This window comes from Ursus maritimus (genome assembly GCF_017311325.1).
Source record: "Ursus maritimus isolate PB19 chromosome X unlocalized genomic scaffold, ASM1731132v1 scaffold_X1, whole genome shotgun sequence".
In the NCBI taxonomy this organism is placed as follows: domain Eukaryota; kingdom Metazoa; phylum Chordata; class Mammalia; order Carnivora; family Ursidae; genus Ursus; species Ursus maritimus.
The window spans coordinates 118,346,419-118,365,505 of NW_024423319.1; the positions used below are offsets into that span (position 1 = coordinate 118,346,419).

At 43.2% G+C, this 19,087-nt stretch overlaps 1 protein-coding gene and 1 pseudogene across 1 annotated transcript; both read right to left on the minus strand.

The window, feature by feature from the left end:
* Positions 1-4,546: 4,546 nt before the first annotated feature.
* Positions 4,547-5,193, minus strand: LOC103666346 (annotated as a pseudogene).
* Positions 5,194-8,772: 3,579 nt separating this feature from the next.
* Positions 8,773-17,666, minus strand: LOC103666345. Its single transcript, XM_040638139.1, is given in 3 exon segments — positions 8,773-8,831; positions 8,834-9,489; positions 17,602-17,666. Coding segments are annotated over 3 exon segments (780 nt in total).
* Positions 17,667-19,087: the final 1,421 nt, after the last annotated feature.

The following is a 19,087-nucleotide window of genomic DNA, read 5'->3' on the forward strand; positions in this document are numbered from 1 at the left end:
TAACACACATACTGTATATCTGGAAATTGATACCACTGAGCAAATTTATTTTTAAATTCCTGAAGTTTGTAAACACATAAAATAACATCACAAAATAAGAACTATTACCTCATTTCCAACATGTTATTTATTTTTTGATAATATATTTTTAAAATAAAATGAAAAATCAGTAGCAATTTCTATAAAAAATCAATTTGTATTAACAATTCATTAGCATGGGAAGAATTAAGTTCTACCTTTGTTTAGGATGTTTCCTATATTAGAGTGCATTGGATGTTGATGATGTTTAAAAGAGCTGATTTGGAAAGGATAGTTTCTAAAAGTCAAAAGCCAGTGGGGTAAAGAGAAGCTACATATCTCTTATAGCTTCAACAAAAGGTATCAGAGAAAATGCATAGCCATATATTAAATTAACCTTGCTGGGAAAGGATGCTTGAAGTAGTGAACAACATAGAAATCAATAACTCACATATACATTGTTGGGGGTATTGAATAATATATTACATTTATATGTCTTTACTCCATTTTTAAAAATTATTTTCAGTTAACAAACAGTGTAATATTGGCTTCTGCAGAACTCAGTGATTCATCACTTACATACAACACCCAGTGCTCATCACAAGTGCCCTCCTTAATGCCCATTACCCATCTACCACATTGCCCCCACTCACTTCCCCTCCAGCAACCCTCAATGTGTTCTCTATTGTTAAGAATGTCATACCTTTTCCCCTTTCTCCCCCCCCACCCCGTGTTCATTTTTTTTTCTTAAATTCCACATATCAGTGAGATAATATGGTACTTGTCTTTCTCTGACTGGCTTAATATAATTGCTTAATATAATACCCTCTTTCCATTCACATCATTACAAATTATAAGATTTCTTTCCTTTTGATGGCTGAGTAATATTCCATTGTGTGTATACCACATTTTCCTTTTCTATTCATCAGTTGATGGCCATCTGGGCTCTTTTCATAGTTTGGCTATTGTTGATTGTGCTGCTATAGATATTGGTATGGAAGTACCTCTTTGAATCAGTATTTTTGCATCCTTTGGGTAAATACTTAGTAGTGCAATTGCTGGCTCATAGGGTAGCTCTATTTTTCACTATTTAAGGAACCTCCATACTGTTTTCCAGAGTGGCTGCAACAGCTTGCATTCCCACCAACGGTATAAGAGGGTTCCCCTTTCTCTGTATCCTTGCCAACAATTGTTTCCTGACTTGTTAATTTTAGCCATTCTGACTGGTGTGAGGTGAGATCTCTCTGTGGTTTTGATCTGCATTTCAGTGAGTGATGTTGAGCATCATTTCATGTGTCTGTTAGACATCTGGGAGTCTTCTTTGGAAAAATGTCTATTCACATTTTCTGCCCATTTCTAAACTGAATTATTTGCGTTTTGGGGGAGGGTTGAGTTTGATAAGTTCTTTATAGATTTTGGAAACTAACTCTTTATCAGATGTCATTTGCAAATATCTTCTCCTCTTCCAAATGTTGCCTCTTATGGTATTATTATCAATGAGTTTCTTTAAGTCTGTTTTTAATTGATTTATATACTTGGCTGCTCCCAAGTTGGGGGCATAAATATTTACAATTGTTAGATCCTACAAGAGTAGGAACTTTATTATGATAGAGTATCCTTATTTATCTCCTATTACAGTCCTTGGTTTAAAATATAGTTTGTCTGCTGTAAGTATGACTACTCCAGCTTTCTTCTGATGTCCATTAGCATGTTAGATTGTTCCCACCCCCTCACTTTCAATCTGGAGGTGTCTTTATATCTGAAATGAGTCTCTTGTAAGCAGCAATATAGATGGGTCTTATTTTTTATGCATTCTGATATCTTGTGTCTTTTGATTGGAGCATTTAGTCCAGTTACATTCAGAATAATTATGAATAAATAGGAATTTAATGCCATTTTATCACTTGTCATTGTTTCCAAAATTTTTCTCTATTCCTTTCTAGTCTTTATTACCTTTGGTTTTTTTTTTCCCCCCAAAGTATCCCCTTTAATGTTTCTTGCAGTGCTGGTTTAGTGGTCACAAATTCCTTTAGTTATTGTTTGTTGTGGAAACTCTTTATCTCCCCTTCTAGTCTGAGTGACAGCCTTGCTGGATAGAGTATTCTTGACTGCATATTTTCCCCATTTAGCATGTTGAATATATCATGCCACTCTCTTCTGGCCTGCAAAGTTTCTGTGGAGAGATCTGATGCCAAGCTGATTTGTCTTCCCTTGTAGGTAGGGATTTCTTTTCCCTAGCTGCTTTTCTTTATCTCTGCAAATTTTACTATGATATGGGAAGTTCTCTGTGCCTCCTGGATTTGGATATCTGTTTCTTTTCCCAGATTAGGGAAGTTTTCAGCTGTAATTTGCTCAAATAAACCTTTTGGCCCTATCCTCCCTCCCACCTTCTTCTTCTGGGACTCCCATGATACAAATGTTATTATACTTTAATGAGTCACTGAGATCCCTTAGTCTGCATTCATGATCCAATACTTTTGCTCTTCTTTTCAGCTTCATTATTTTCCATAATTTTATCTTCTATGTCACTTATTCATCCCTCTGCTTCTTCCATCTTTGTGACCATTACTTTGAATTGGTTTTGCAACTGTTATAGCACTTCTTTCTGCCTAATTTTTAGGTCTTATCTCTGCAGTAAGGGTCTCTCTGGTTTCTTCTATGCTTTTGTCAAGCCCAGCTGTTATCCTTATGATTGTTTAAAATTCTGATTCACACATATTACTTATATCTATTTTGATTAGCTCCCTGGTTGTGACTTCTTGTTCTTTCTTTTTGGGATGAATTCCTCCATCCTGGCTTTTTAAAATTATTATTCATTTGATACAGAGAGAGAGCAAGAGTAGGGGAGAGGTAGAGGGAGAGGGAGAAGCAGACTCCCTGCTGAGCTGGGAGCCCCACCCAGGGCTTGATATCAGCACCTGAAGATCATGACCTGAGCCAAAGGCAGATGCTTAACTATCTGAGCCGCCCAGGAGACCGCCATCTAGGCATTTTGTCTGCGTCTGACTTTTGTGTGCTAGGAAATCTTGTGACTGGTCCTAGTTCCACTGGAGCTGAAGCTTTGCAGAACTCTATGATCAGTTGACCTGGTGTCTACAAGGGTTTGTAGTGGTATTCTTGGGGAGGGCCTGCTGCAACTCTGGCTTTCAATCACATTTGCCCTAATACATAGGCCCCGGTAGAGCACAGGGAGGGGAGGGTTTGGTATAAGCAGCTCAAGCCTTCATTCTATGTGCTGTGCTGCTCATTGAGTCCCTCTGTGCCGATGAAAGGGGTAAAAAATGGCATAGGACCGCTCTCTTTCCTGGAGAGGGGAGTTTCCACCCACCACTCACCAGGATGCCCTTACAGAAGAGTGAACAATCTCCACTCTTGTGTCCCAGGCTTCCAGCAGATTCCTGCCTTCACCCTGTCTGTGTCCAAGCCATATGCCCATCTGGCAGCACAGTACTCCTGTGTTCTATCTCAGGCACACAGCTGGGTTTCATAACTCCAAATGTTAGGGACCCAGCACAGTGCAGACGCATGTTGATTCTCTTGGGGAGGGTCTTGACATGCTGGGTACTGTTGAGGTTGTAGGTGTTCAGAATGGTTTGATAATTATCTAGCTGAATTCCTGGGACCAGACAAAATTTAGGTCTCCTACTCCTCCACCATCTTGCTCAGTTCCTCCATATTTTTATTTTTTTAAAGGTTTCATTTACTTGAGAGAGAGAGAGAGAGCACAAGCAGGGGGAGCAGTGAAGGGAGAGGGAGAAGCAGGCTCCCTGTTGAGCAGAGAGCCAAACTTGGGACTTAATCCCGGGACTGTGGGATAATGACCTGAGCCAAAGTCAGAGGCTTAACTGACTGAGCCACTGAGGTATCCCCAATTAATATTTTTTACAAAAGATTTTAGTTATTTGAGAGAGAGAGCACAAGCAGGGGTAGCAGCGGAGGGAGAGGGAGAATCAGACTCCCTGCTGAGTAGAAAGCCTGATGCAAGACTTGATCCCAGGACCCCAGGGTCATAACCTGAGCTTAAGGCAGATTCTTCACCGACAGAGCCACCCACACGCCCCAACACAATTAATTTTAAACATTGGTATAAAATTTGATTTGAACAATTTTAGAAAAAGGAAAAATGATAACACAATGACTCTATAGTATGATTAACCTCTCTTAGATGCTTATACCACCTATAGGTCTAATGGCTTTCAAATGTACTTTCCATTTCTGATGGTGATCTTGCTACATCTGGAAGAAGACAATACAGTAATGCTGAAAAAGTCTCTATGTGGTCCTCTTAAGTGTCTTAAGGAATGTAAAAGCTGGGACTCTGTAAAATTCACTGTCTTTAAGAACTTTTGAAAACAGTTTTTAAGAAAATCCAACATGGCAGGAACCTAAATTATGAGACCAAAATATAAATGTCAGATTTGGTAGTTCTCAGTGACAATGGGGGAATTTCCAATGAGGGTGGTATGAGAAGGAATGGGGTGGTCAGAGATTTTTCTCTTCTGGCTTTTATGGCTCATTGATTTTTTTTTTCTTCTTTATTCTGTTCTTTACCATCACCCTTCATGTCTGAAGTCCATAGTGCCAGATTATCATGTAACTGCATAGTAAGTGTAGAAGCCTTATAGCTTTCTTCACTCACCTATCAAGTTCTGCCACTTCATGATCAAAAGCTGCTTTCATCAATCTGTAGGTATGGTCAGAGGAATTAAGAATCTCCTAAGATTTCATTTTTCATAGACTACTGAAAAATAGAGAACTAGACCTAAGCTAACAGGATGCGTTGGTGGATCACTAGCAGCTTTCTAAGCCAGTAGGCACTTCTCCACAGCTTCCTTCCTATCATTTTCCATGGCAAATTCTGCCAGATACCTGTGGTAGTCTCCTTTTAATTGAAATCCTTGGATTCTCCAGTGCTGGAATGAGCTGTTTGTTCAGTATATCTAAAATGTGACAAAAGATTAATTTAATTCAGTCTCAACCATTTTCTGATATTCCTGAATCATTTTTAGTTGTCTTCTCCTTTCCTGTTTTCTTCTTTCCAGTCAATCCTGCTGAGTATACTCCAGGAAGCTCTTGCGGCTCCAATCACATTTTATATGCAATAGATTGGAGGGTTCTTTCTTCAACTGTTAACTCCACATCTATCCCTGCAACTTTCTTCATTGATTCCTCCATTCTGTCCTAAGCCTGCTGGATCAACTACATGGCTCACCAGATACTCCTGATCATCTATAGTGTCAACAGCTCAGTGGGGTCTGAGGAATGGATGGAACTGAATAGAATCTCTGACTCTCTCAGTCTCTTGTTCTGTGCTGAGCAGCAAAAATGGTGGCATCTCAATTTTAATTTTCTTTTTAAGTTTTTACTTTAATTTGAATTAGTTAATATACAGTGTTATATCAGTTTCAGGTATATAAAATTCAGATTTCAAATTAAGTATAATTTTTAAATTAAAAATGTAACTCATTAAAAATGAAATTGTATTAATATTTTATTTTCTATATATTCCCAAAACTTTATTATTTCAAAATGTAATCAATGTAAAAAGTAATTTAATGATGTATTTCTTTTTTTAGACTGCATATAGAAAATTCAGTGTGTACACATCTCTGTTCAGAGTGGCCACACCTCAACTATTTGATAGTTACATGTGGCCAATGGCTACCATATTAGTGAAGGGCCCTGAAGTGGGAAACCAGTGCTGATATAGGAAGACTTACAGTGGCACTTCTGACGATACTCAGTAGGGTCTAGAATCACTCTTGTGGCCATGGACGTCCATTTCATGGCCTTCATCACACCTCCCTATAGGGTTGACTGGGCTTCCTGCTAAGCTTCTTTCCTGGAGCTCCTTTTCTGGCCCAACTCCAGGCCTGGTTTGTAGAGTGAAGAGAGGCCTCATGAATTATGTTGACTCAACTGAAGCCACCCTTTCTGGCCTCACCTATACTTCCTAACCTTTGCTCTACCAGGGCTCAACATTCTTCCTTCTCCCAGAGGTTCCATCACTCAAGTCCCAGAACGCCTTGCAGCCCATTCTGTCTGTAAAGCCAATCTGAGTTGCACTTAACATGAGGGAAAGTGGAAATCAGATTCGCTAGATTGTTCCTTGAAAATTCATGCTGGTTACCCAAGATCACCATCATTATAGGAGTTCATACATTTTATATCTAGTACCATATTTTTGTATTTTGGTGGATTACTGAATCCAAGTTTATTAGTCACCAGATTTCAGGAAATGCTTCATCTTTCTGAAAATTAATCCAATACATCTCTGTCTTCAGTTTACACTTATATATTTTCATAAAAATTACAGAAATAGTTATTTTGATCCATGCCTTCTGTTGTGACCAGTTGGATCTATGGGCTAAAGTCAGCCAAGATGGGAATAAAAACGCCGGGATCACGCCCTGAGCCGAAGGCAGATGCTTAACCGCTGTGCCACCCAGGCGCCCCTAGAAAGTAATTCTTGAAGAAAAGAAGACTGCTTTACATAACTAGCCAAGGTCAACCTGTTAGTGGTAGACATTTGGTTGCTTTTACTTGTTCTCTACCAATAGGGAAATGGGATATAAATTACAGTATCAAACTAGCAGTGGCAGTGGGAACAACTAATTTGTGTTGAGTATTTACACATGCCAAGAAATGTTGAAGAATCTATGTGGATTATTTATTTTAGACTAACAACAATCACATATGAGGACAAAACAATGACTATTTTAGTTTTACAGATGGAGAAACTGAAGGACTGCTTTACATAACTAGCCAAGGTCAACCTGTTAGTGGTTGTTGAAGATGCCAAGCTTCACACTGTTGGCTCTGCTACCTTTTGCACTTCTTGTACCTGCCAGCTGGAAAAAGATTAGACTCTGGCCTGGGGCAGGGTGGCAGTGCAGCACTGGTTGTCTGAGGATTTGATAAGTCATAGAAAAACCTATTACAGTTTATATAACAATGCCTCTGAATGATATAATTCCTTTTTACTATTAAAATGTGATTTCTATTTTCTATTACAAACTGTACAAATGAACCTGAACCTGAAGTAGTTTACATTCCAGGAGCTCTGAATTTGGCATGGGATGACTATCCCAGGAAGAAGCAAGCAAATGTTGCACAGCTGCAGAGAAGCCAGGGAATATTAGCTCATCCTGCTCGTGGTTTCTCTTTTACTCTCTCTTAAACAAATAAGTAAAATCTTAAAAAAAGGGGGGGGGGGCGCATGGGTGGCTCAGTCGTTAAGCGTCTGACTTCGGCTCAGGTCATGATCCCAGGATCCTGGGATCGAGCCCTGCAGTGGGCTCCCCGCTCTGTGGGAAGCCTGCTTCTCCCTCTCCCACTCCTTCTGCTGGTATTCCCTCTCTCTGTCTCTGTCAAATAAATAAAATCTTTAAAAAAATTAAAAAAGAAAGAAAAAGGAAGGAAGGGAGGGAGGGGGAAGGAAGGGAGGAAGAAAGGGAGAAACGGAAGGAGGGAGGGAGGGAGGAAGGAAGGGAGGGAAGAAGGGCAGAAGGGAGGAAGGGAGGAAAGGAGAAAAAAAATTTCAGCCTCATTTCAAATATTGCCTTTCACAGTCCATTGTATTTCACTGAAATGCTTGGAGACATCCATATACCGGGCCTTCTCACTCTATGTTCGAGGCTTCTCCACTGCTTTCATAATATCAATATCTTTGTCTTCCAGGCTGTGTTTCAGGCAATTTCTTTTGATTTATTACCAAAGTTTCCCAATTCTCTCATCAGCTATATCTATCCAGCTACCTAAGCCTATGATAGAGTTTTATACTTCAAAAATTACACTTTTAATCAATATTGCAAAATGTGCCCTGGGCAGGCAGCAAAAGCACCACCAAAAGACCCTCAAGTTAAAGTTAGCCAAAGACCCAGGCAAATGGATGCTATGATATATTGAGCTGATAGTTTTATTTGAAAAAGTTTTCTTCAAAATCCAACATACCATAGCGTTCATTAGCCAGGTTTGTTGGCTACCTATAACCCAGAGTTTATCAGTGGAGAGCAATTCTGTCCCCCAGAGGACATTGGGAAATGTCTGGAGACATTTTGTTGGTCTCTCACAGGGTGTGGAGAGGGAGTGACCTTGGCATCCAGTGGGCGGAGGCAAAGACTCGGATACACATCCTACAATGTACAGCAGCACAGTGATGAGTATTTTTTTCCTTTCTTTTTTTTTTTTTTTTAACATTTTATTCATTTATTTTCACGAGCGCACAGAAGTAGGGGAAGTGGCAGACAGAGAGAAAGCAGCTCCCCACCGAGCAAGGAGCCTGATGTGGGTGTGGGACTCAATTCCAGGACCCTGAGATCATGACCTGAGCCAAACGTAGCCACCTAACCAACTGAGCCACTTAGGTGTCCCTGATTTCTTAAAGATTTTATTTATATATTCAAGAGAGAGTGAGCATGAGAAAGCATAAGTGCGGGGAGGGGCAGAGGGAGAAGCAGAACCCGCTCAGTGGGGATCCCGAGGCAGGGCTCTATCCCAGGTCACTAAGATCATGACCCTAGCTGAAAGCAAGCACCTAACCAATTTAGCTATCCAGGCGCCCTGATTTTTGACAGTGTATGCATGTAATATGTTTGCCTATAAATTTCAGGAAGTGAAAAGCTTTAAAGAAAGGAAGATGTTTGCAGAACAGAGAATAGGACAATAAAAGCTGCAGTCACACCCTGAAAAACCATGTATGTTTTATTTTAGAGTAGATGATTACAACAATATGATATGTAGGTAGGAAGTTTCTTAAAAAAAATTATTGGCAGCCATTACAAGAGTAGGCCCTTCATTCAGAGCTTTTGTTTTGGTTGTTTGCCCACAACCATGGGTTTCACTTGACTCCAATGTTTTATGGAAAATGTTTCGCAGAAGAACATGGCAGCACTTATTAGTGACAGGGTGCCAGTTGTGAGTCCTAGTGGGAACACATAGGAGAAGTGTTTCCTTATTAGTGTTTCTTTTCCAATGGGAAAGCTAGGTGGGAAGTCAAGGGTGGTTTGGCCATAAAAATCCACAGCAAAATTCCAACTCACTGTAATCACAGTACAACTACTGCTAAAGACAAGAAAGAAGGCAGAGATGTTGTAACACAATCGAAGGAAATCTGGATATGGGGCATGAATCCAGCAGACCAAAAGTGCCATTGAGCCAAAAACCAGGACTACTGACTTCATAAAATTTGCTAACAATATCAGATCCTGCCCATACAAGATTTCATCTGAAATGACCCAGCTCTCGTTGATCCTGTTGTGAATCGGCAACTCAACAATGGAGCCAGAGATGTTAAATCTTTGAAAATATAAAGCTTCCCAAAGTCCAATGAACACAAGGGGAACAATATTGCTGTTAAACTCCCACACGCGCCAGGATCTGCTGCTGGCTAGGCTGATGCCCAAAGCCCAGGCCAAATAACTAAAAAAGAGGCCCAGCAGTTTGGGGAAAAAGTACTTCAATTCAGGTTGACTGAAGACAAGGTAGAGGCATCGTGAAGTCAAGCCAGGAACACCCAAGAGAAAAAATAAACATTGAGTGAGCCACAATTTAGAAAGTGCTAAATATTCATGTTTTATCCTTTTTATCTAAAAGTTACATTTAAGTGTCCTATATATGTATTAGCCTTCAATTAGTGTTCTAAATATTTTATGTAAGGATAAAATGACAATGGTGATAGTATTATTTGCAAGGCATTTTTGGAACAGAATGTGACATATCTCTCAAAAGGTGAAATGTTCACACCCTCTTGCTCAAAAATACCAATTTCCGGAGTTATACCAAGATATGATACAAGTATGCAAAAATATACATAGAGAGATGTGGGTTTTAGTACAATCTATCATAGAGAAAAATTGGAAGTATTAATAAATGTCTAATAATAGAGTAATGATTAACTACATTATGGTACATCCAGGATTATAATGACATATTACATGGAATGAGTTAACCCACATGAACTGTCTGAATAAACTTCTGTAGTACACTAAAAAAAAGAAAAAGCAAAATGAATAATATATTTGGTATGATCACTTGTGTCAAAAGAAAACAGACATACTTTTCTTTATTATTCTACCAATAGATGTGTACATACACTTTTAAAAATCTACAAGGATGCACAAAAAAAAATACTAACACTGACTTGAAAGGGGCCAAGACTCATTCATATTTTCTTAAAATTTACATGGTTTTTAATAAAATGCATACTTCTAAATGAAAAACAGAATAAACATGACCTTGAAGAGGACACAGCCGCAGAATGTCCCCCCAGCAGCGGGGCCCCGAGACCTTCCCTTGCACCCGCTATCTACACAGCCCTTCGACCTTTGTAACCTCCCCGGGGACCAAGAAGATCAAGTTTTTGACAAGAGGGGCCTTACGGTGTAAGTGAGCTGCTGGGTCTTCAGCCCATCCCTCTCGACGAGCCCTTCGCCATCGTCCTACAGTCTGTCTCTGCCGTTGCACAAACAGCTACTGTCAACGGAGTGTTTACCGTTCCTGCAACCGCACTCTGTCCCACGAGCCCATCCCTTCCACGCCAGGGGAACGCCGAGGCTGTCACATCCGGTCCGCCGCTGGCGCTTGCGGGCAGGCGAGGGCCACATGCTCCATCCCCCCAGGGCGCGTGGGACCCAGGAGCATGGGCGGCTCCCCCCTCGTGGGCTCCTGAAGCCCTCAACTCCCGAGTAGGAAAGGACGTGTCGGTCCGGGGATGCTCTGGGCCCAGCCACAGAGGAGTGGGCAGCCACGAAGGGAGGCACCGGTGTGAAAGGTGACATTTTACGGCTCTGTGGCCTGCATGCCTATTTCCTTTTTTACTCACCACTTGCTCAAAACTCCACCTTTAGATTTGGCTTCTTTTGGTACTTAAAAATAGTTTGATTTTTTCTTTTTTTAATTTAGTATGTTCTATGCCCAGTGCAGAGCCCAACAGAGGGCCCTAACCCACAACCCAGAGATCAAGACCTGAGCTGACATCAAGAGTCAGATACTTAACTTTAACTGAACCACCCAGGTGCCCCAATAAGTTGATTTGTTCTGCATGAAGGAAATAAATCCTAGAAGGAAAATCTAGATTGTGGCCGAATTACTTCTATCTTTTTCAATTTGAATGCTTGGGAGTTCATAGCAGGGATAATCAGAAAATGAGACTCCAAGGCCTTCTCCCTCCACTGATTAGCAGGAAATGAGGCAGGGTCTGCTCAGAGGTGATAGTGTGTGGATAACATAAATGACTGCCCACGCAGATTTTAGAGGCCTCTGAAATATATCCCCTTGCTATAAAGCCTAATATTCCCAACACTGTATCCCCTGTTCCACAGTCTTCTCAGCGATGTGTTTCTAATGGCAAAGGCAGTGTATTAGTTACACTAGCCAAATGAGTCTGGGGTTGCCTGCCAGGTTATCACCTCACTCCCCAGGAAGAATGTTTCCCTACCAGTGGAGGTCTGAAGGAAACAGACCACAGGACTGGCGAGTTTTGAGAGCATGAAGGAATTAGGAAGGAGATCACAAATACAGGAAAACATGCCAGTTTAGTGAAGTTTTGGTCCATCTGTATCTAAAAACGGTGTGGTGGGAACTTGTTTTTCCTGAAGACCAAATGTAAAAGACTCCGTATATCTTATTTTAAGATTTTACCCAGAGGCCATGTAGAAGGACTCTAGCATTCTGAAGATTGGAGAATGGCAAATAGTCCTCGTAGTAGTAGGAAATTTCACACAGGAAGGGGAAAAGTTCCAGTCAACATTAAAAGATTCACGAAGAGAGATGATCCATCTATAGTAAAAGAAGTATGGTTAGGTAGAGTTTGGGGCTTTGAACAAAGTGCAACATATCCTGCTTCTTACCAAATATTTATTACACATACCTTATGTTTTGTATAGGTCATGCCTTATTCCAAATAGTTTTTGAATGAAAATATTCAATACTTATGACAGCCCAATGATAGATGTACAATTATGATCCCATGACACAGGTAAAATAACTTACACAAGGATCACATAGATATAAATGGCAAAACCAGGCTTTGACACTGCTTCCTGGCTCTCCTAATAGCAGATGGCATTTATTCACATTAAAAGAGAATAAAAAATAGACAAATTCTATGTCAATGATAATAATGGCTATCTGTAGTCTTCTCTCTGTCCCATAAAAAATGAAACTGAATCTTGAAGGACAAAAATATATGGGAAAATATAAATACTTGCCTCCTTGTCTCCTTTACCTTCGTGTAACTAAAGACCTTTTAAAAACCAATACTTTCATAAAAAATAAATTACAAGTGTCAAGGATGCGGAGACGCTGGAATCATTGTGCTTTGCTGGTGGGAATATGAAATAGTGCAGCCACAGTGGAAAATATTACAGAGATTCCTCACAAATTTAAACACAAAATTAACATAAGGTGAAGCAATTCCAGTTCTGGGGATAAATATATACCCTAAAGAAGAGAAAGCAGGTACTCAGAGAGATATTTGCACACTTATGTTCATAGCAGCCTTATTCACAACCCCAAAGGGGAAACAACCCTAATGCTCCTTATGGGTGAAGAGATAAAATGTGGTCCATCCACACAAAGGAGTAATATTCAGCCTTAAAAAGGACGGAAATCCTGACACCTGCTACCACATACATGAACCCGGGGACATTATGTGAGTGAAAGAAACCAGTCACAAAAGGACAAATATAGTACGGTTCTACTTATATGAGAGACCTAGAATAGTCTAACTCATAAAGACAGAAAGTGAATAGTGGCTGCCAGGGGTTGAGAGAGGGAGGATCGGCACTATTCATCAAAAGCTTTAAAACGCACCGACTTTCAGACACACAGTTCCATTTCTGGGCCTTCGTCCAAAGAAATTTTTTTATGAAAAGTGACTGTGGGTAGTAAGGAGGGCACGTATTGCATGGAGCACTGGGTGTGACAAGCAAACAATGAATCCTGGAACATGACATCAAAAACTAAGGATGTACTGTATGGTCACTAACATAATAAAAAACTTTAAAAAAAGAAAAGTGACTGTATTTTCCAAACAAACAGAATTTAGAGGATATTGCTTTTAGCAATCTGCAAATTGTGTATAAATGACACATTAAGCTCTAAAAATGGAAGGGAAGATGCAAACTGTGAGCAGGAGCATGGTTAGGCTAAGCTGGACACAGTGCAAATACCCATCTGCAGTAGAACGGACAGAGGAACTGTGGGTTAGTCATACCATGGAACACTACCCACCTTGCACAAATGGGTTTGAGAGCAACCGTGGTGTTTAAGTACTTACTGACATACTGTCTTCAGCTGGGCATAAACAGTGTCTCACTTACTCATAATTCACTTAGCGGAATGCTGGTACCCAGTGGGCATGTGAAGTTTGTGGAGTGCACCAAATGTGTGCCTGGAGGCCTCCGCCAGAACTCCGTCTCAAACCTGAATTCATCTGTAGGATGGAGACCCCGCCCAGCGCTGATGGCCTGTTGAGTCAGAAACTCCTAACAGAACCCTTGGAGTCTCTGTAACCCATGCCATGAGGTCAAGAGGAACGTGACTACATCCTTGCTCTCACGTAAATGTTACAAAGCTCCATGACCTCAAGGGAAAAGTGGAGACACTGACCGGTTTGTCTTGAGCTGCAGAGGAGATTCTCGCCACTGCTCTGGGGTCACCTGCCGCAGACGCTTGGTATCCCCTTTGTCATCGGGCAGCTGGCACCTTCTCTCCTAATGGACCACTTCCAACCCACCATTGGATGAGACCACTGGGACTCTGAAGGCTGCTGCTACCATAGTCTGGCTCTCACCTCATCAAGGTCCTCTGGCTCCACTTACGTACCACTGACAAACCTACACAGGCACTTAGCCGACATTTAAAAACCTTTAAAGAGAATTTTGGAAAAATGGGTCCATTGTGACACGGGAGCTAAGTGGAAAGGATCGTCATTTTATGGTTTGTCTCCTGTTTGCTAAAAGGCAGGCCCCCCTAAGAGAATCATAAAAGCCTGCTGTCCTCCTCAGGAGGTACCCCCTATTCCCTGCCCACCCCCCCAGCCCCCAGTTCTCTCTGTTTGTACACTTGCCTCTTCTGGGTAGCTCCCATAAACAGAGTCCTACCACATGTGGCCTTTGTGTCTGGCTTCCTCTAAGCATCATGCTTTGGGGGTTCATCCGTAGATGTATCGGTACTTCGCTCTTTTCATGGCCCAGTAATAGTCCCCCGTAGAGCTATAGTGCCATTTATTTAGCAGGCTGTTTCCCCTTTGGGCTATTATGAATGATGCTGCATGAACATGAATGTGTAAGTCTCTGTATCGATATGTTTTCACTTCTCTTGGGTACATACCTAGGAGTGGAATTGCTGGGTCACAAGGTAACTCCATGTCTAACATTTTGAGGGACCACCAAATTTTCTCTTAAGTGGCTGTGCCATTTGAGAACTCCCACCAGCAATGTATAAGGGCTCTAATTCCTCCACCTCCTTGTAACACTTGTTATTGCCTGTTTGGGTTTGATGACTGTGTCTATGGAATCACTATGTGTGTTTAGTGTAAAGGGCCCTTAGGAACAAGGGGTACTTTAAGACTCAGCTTAACTGTAGTTTTCTGGCCTCAGGAAGTTTAAAACACAAATAGTCTTACCAGATTCTGGCTCCTAAGCTGAATATAATTTCCATCCTTTGAATTTAACACAGCTTTGTGAACTCTGAAATGCTTTCTCCAAGATGGGAAACCTTTCAATGGAGTGTTCTAGTAGGAGCTAGTTTTCATTAACATTTGCAACGTGTATCTCACACTCTGCCTGAGTTCTGATGGGTCTTTGGTTCGGACTGGAAAGTCTCTATTTCTAAGGGTGGGACGATGGCATGTCCCAGAGACAGATTTTTTTTCCACCAGGCAAGGAGACCAAATTTGAGGGCCAAATTTGTCGGGTAATTGGAGAATATGAAAGAGGAATGGGGAAGCACGTGGTGAGGACATCTGCAGAGAAACAGTTTCAGGAGAGGTGGGCCTTGTGAGTGAGAAAGATGGACTTGAAACAGGGCAATGAAATACCAACAAAATAAACAGGAGTCACCCAAGAACCCCCAGGGAGACTGTCTCACGGCCATGTGACTACGGCACCATAGCACAACGCTGCGGAACGGAGAGAGAACCGAAGAGGTTCTAAGTGGGATGAGGTGGCCCTGAGGGGAGGGGTGCTGTGGTCTGTGCTGGTCAGCCCCTTCCACCTTCCTTAGTCTTCACTGGTGGTTGGCGCGATGTGGTACCTCTCGGATCCGTGTCAGAAGAGACCAGGAATGGGCATCCAAATGGGAAAGCAAGGAACAGCAAATTAATCTTTGAGAGTGAGCGAAACAAACACTTCTGTGATCAAGGAGTCAAACCACACAGAGGGAGGACAGGAAACACAACAAAAAGTCAAAGAATTAAACGTGCAATTACCCCAGGATCCAGCAGTCCCAGCTCTTGGTATATACCCAACGGAAGAGAAAGCAGACACCTGCCCCCACGTCCCCCCTCCCCAAGTTCACAGTAGTATCCTTCACAACAGGCAAGGGGTGGAAACCCAAACGTCTATCCATGGATGAAGGGACAGACGAAGTGGGGTCTCTACACACAACAGGATGTTTATCAGCCTTAACGAGGGAGGACATTCTGACACGTGCTCCAACACGCACGAGCCCTGAAGACATGAGAGTGAAATAAGCCAGGCCCCAAGAGACAAACAGGGCGTCTCGGTGCCTACGCAGTGCCAAGAACAGTTAGAGTCCTAGACACAGAGAGCAGGAAAGACGCTGCCAGGGGCTGGGGGACGGAGGAATGTGGCAGCGGGCGTTCGACGGGGACAGGGCTTGTGTTTGGGAAGAGGCAAACGTCCCGGACACGGATGGTGGTGGTGGCCGAACAACACTGTCCATTGAACCGTACACTTCAGGTGTGGTAAAATGACCGATCCCGGATCCTACTTTACCGCAGTCCCACACATGGCAAAGAAGGGTCATACCTCTACTAAGCAGTGCCGCGGTCTCCGAGGAAACGAAGGTCTGGGGAAGAGGGCGACCGGCCACCGGGCCCGACGTGCAGAAGGCCATGCAGCTCCTCTAAGGGAACCCTCCTTGCTTCTTCATGGCCGCTCCTCAGAAGGGCGGACTGGAGATCTGAGCCACCGCTCGGTCAGCCTGCGCTTTTAACGCTCTCTCCCCAGCCTTCCGCTGCCCCTACGTTCTGCCACGCATTGTCCTCACCTTCCAAGTTCTCGGTTACTGGGTGCCCGGGGGTGCCCGGGGGGCTTGGTCGGTTAGATGGCTGACTCTTGATTGCAGCTCGGGTCTTGGTCTCCGGGTCGTGAGTTCGGGCCCACGTTGGGCTCCACGTGAGCCCCACTTAAAAAAGAATAAGATGAAACAAAAATAAAAAAGTAAAACAAACAAACCCACCCCTTGGTTGCTAGGCCCTAAACACGAGGACACCATCTGTTCTTTCCTTGTTCAGCACACTTCTCTGGTTTCTTTTCTTCAGCATGTATCCTCTCCTTCGGGTTTTTGGGGTGGGGGGTGGGTGATGTTTACTAATGGGCCATCAGAGTCTGCTTTTAAGATATATCTGAGTCACACCTGTCTCCTATACTCACTTCCTCTCTTGTCCTCCAGACAGGGCATCTAACCCACAACATCAGGAAGGAAGGACTTTTTTAAAAAAAGCTATGGCCACGTGTGCAGGCAGGTTTTAGCAGAAGTGGGACCCAAGAGGGCGAGACTGAGCTGGGAGAGACCACGGGCAGCTAACACACTAGGGAAGATACCCTTAATTCGTGGGAAAGGGCCTCCTTTTGGCCAGGCTTGGATTACGGGCCTGCTGACACATGATACACACGGGTAAGACAGTAAGGAATATGCGTAATAATTCCTAATCCGTGAGAAACTGACCTAAGATGGGGAACAGCTTCAAGCGGGGCTTTTGTAGACACGAGACTATGGGAAAGTCACATAATGTCAGCTAACCAGCACTTTGGACTAGATTTTACACCGAAGTCCAAATTCCTCCAGAATTGCTTAGTGTTTCCACGATAAGGAATTTATCCCAAGAAAATGAGCAGAGATACGTACAAAGATGTAAGAGAAACACACACCCTTTATAACCGAGGTTACAACTGGGGACAAACAGGAAAAAGCCCATTTAGAAAGTATGTTTGGTGAAAACCATTCTATATCCTTATAGTGCGATATTACACAGCAACTCAACACTATGTTGATAAATAGCTAAGGGGAAAGTTGCCAACATTTTTTTAAAAAGATTTTACTTATGTATTTGAGAGACAGAGAGAGCATGAGCAGGGGGAAGGGCAGAGGGAGAAGCAGAGTTCCTGCTGAGCAGGGAGCCCGACTCAGGACTCGATCCCAGCACCCCGGGATCATGACCTGAGCGGAAGGCAGACGCTTAAGGGACTGAGCCACCCAGGCACAGCACCCCTCAACATTGTTGAATAAAAAAATTTCCAAAACGTGATTAGTATAATCCTGTTTCTTAGGGAAAAAAAAAAAAAAGGAAAGGGGAGAGAGAGAAGGAGGGAAGGAGATATGTGAATATATTACCTCCCGAGGCAAGAGGTCTCTGAGGGCTTGAGCACCTTGATCTGCTCAGGAAGGAAGACAGCCATTCTTGGCATGAAAGGGGATAGAGCATGCGAAGAACGTCCTCGACCTGCAGGGCTCCTGAGGAAAAACAAAGAGGAAATCTCACAGCACTCAGCGATCCACGCCGCATGCCCTGTTTTACTCACTTGCTCTTTCAGTACCTGTGTATACATTAAGCGCTCACTTATACCAGGCACTCAGCGGACAAGCACAAATATACACAGTTCCGGGAGCCTGGGTGGCTCAGTTGGTGAAGCGCCTGCCTTCCGCTCAGGTCGTGATCCCGGGGTCCTGGGATCGAGCCCCACGTCGGGCTCTCTGCTCGGCGGGGAGCCTGCTTCTCTCTCTCCTTCTCCCTGTGGCTCCCCCTGCTTGTGCTCTGTCAAATAAATAAATAAATAAAATCTTTAAAAAACAAAATATACACAGTTCCCCACCTTGAGTTTGAGGGCTCAAGATTGAGTGTTACGGAAACTTAAACCGGAGAAAGCAGAACAGGTACTGGGGTCAGAGACACACGCAAACACGGGCCGCGGCAGGCAGCGTGGACTCGTCCGCTGGATCCTGGTCCCGACAACACACCAGAACTCCGCTGCACGGCAGGTTCTCTCCCAAGAGCACAGGAGACGACTAGAGACACACGAGGAACGGGTCTTTGGAAGAGCAAAAGGAAAACCTTGAAAACTGAAAAAACATTTTTTAACCTTTCCATCCTGAAATAGTTTCAGACCTACAAAAAAGTTGCGAACGGCACCGACCTATCCAACCTCCGCCCAGACTTCCCGAATGGAAACGGCTTCCGTAGTGACGGTGTGACGCTCAGAAGCCAGAAGTCACCATCCACACACTACTACCATCTCGGGACCTTGCTCGAATGTCGCCAATCAGCCGGTAGACGTCCTTTCCCTGCCCCGGGACACGTCCTAGGGTCACACGTGTTTGCGTGCCAGGGTGCGTGTTTTGAGTCGCTCCTCTTTCATCACCTTGGCCCCCCCTTTAAGAAAACTGGTAAGGGGGCGCCTGGGTGGCGCAGTCGTTAAGCGTCTGCCTTCGGCTCAGGGCGTGATCCTGGCGTTCCAGGATCGAGTCCCATATCGGGCTCCCCTGCTGGGAGCCTGCTTCTTCCTCTCCCACTCCCCCTGCTGTGTTCCCTCTCTCCCTGGCTGTCTCTCTGTCTAATAAATAAATAAATAAATAAATCTTTAAAAAAAAAAAAAAAGAAAAAACTGGTAAGGCTTGGCCTTGTTTTTAAAGAATTTCCCTCACTTTGGGTTAGGCTGATGTACTTCCAGCAAGAACACCTCGGAAAGCAAATCGTGTACTTCTTAGAGTGGGCTACAGATGACGTCTGTGTCCCCCTCGTGGTGCCGTCAGCTGCGTGAACAGCCCCCGACGTGGTCTTCGCCAGGCTGGATAACGCTATGTGGCAGGCCTCGCCTTTGAA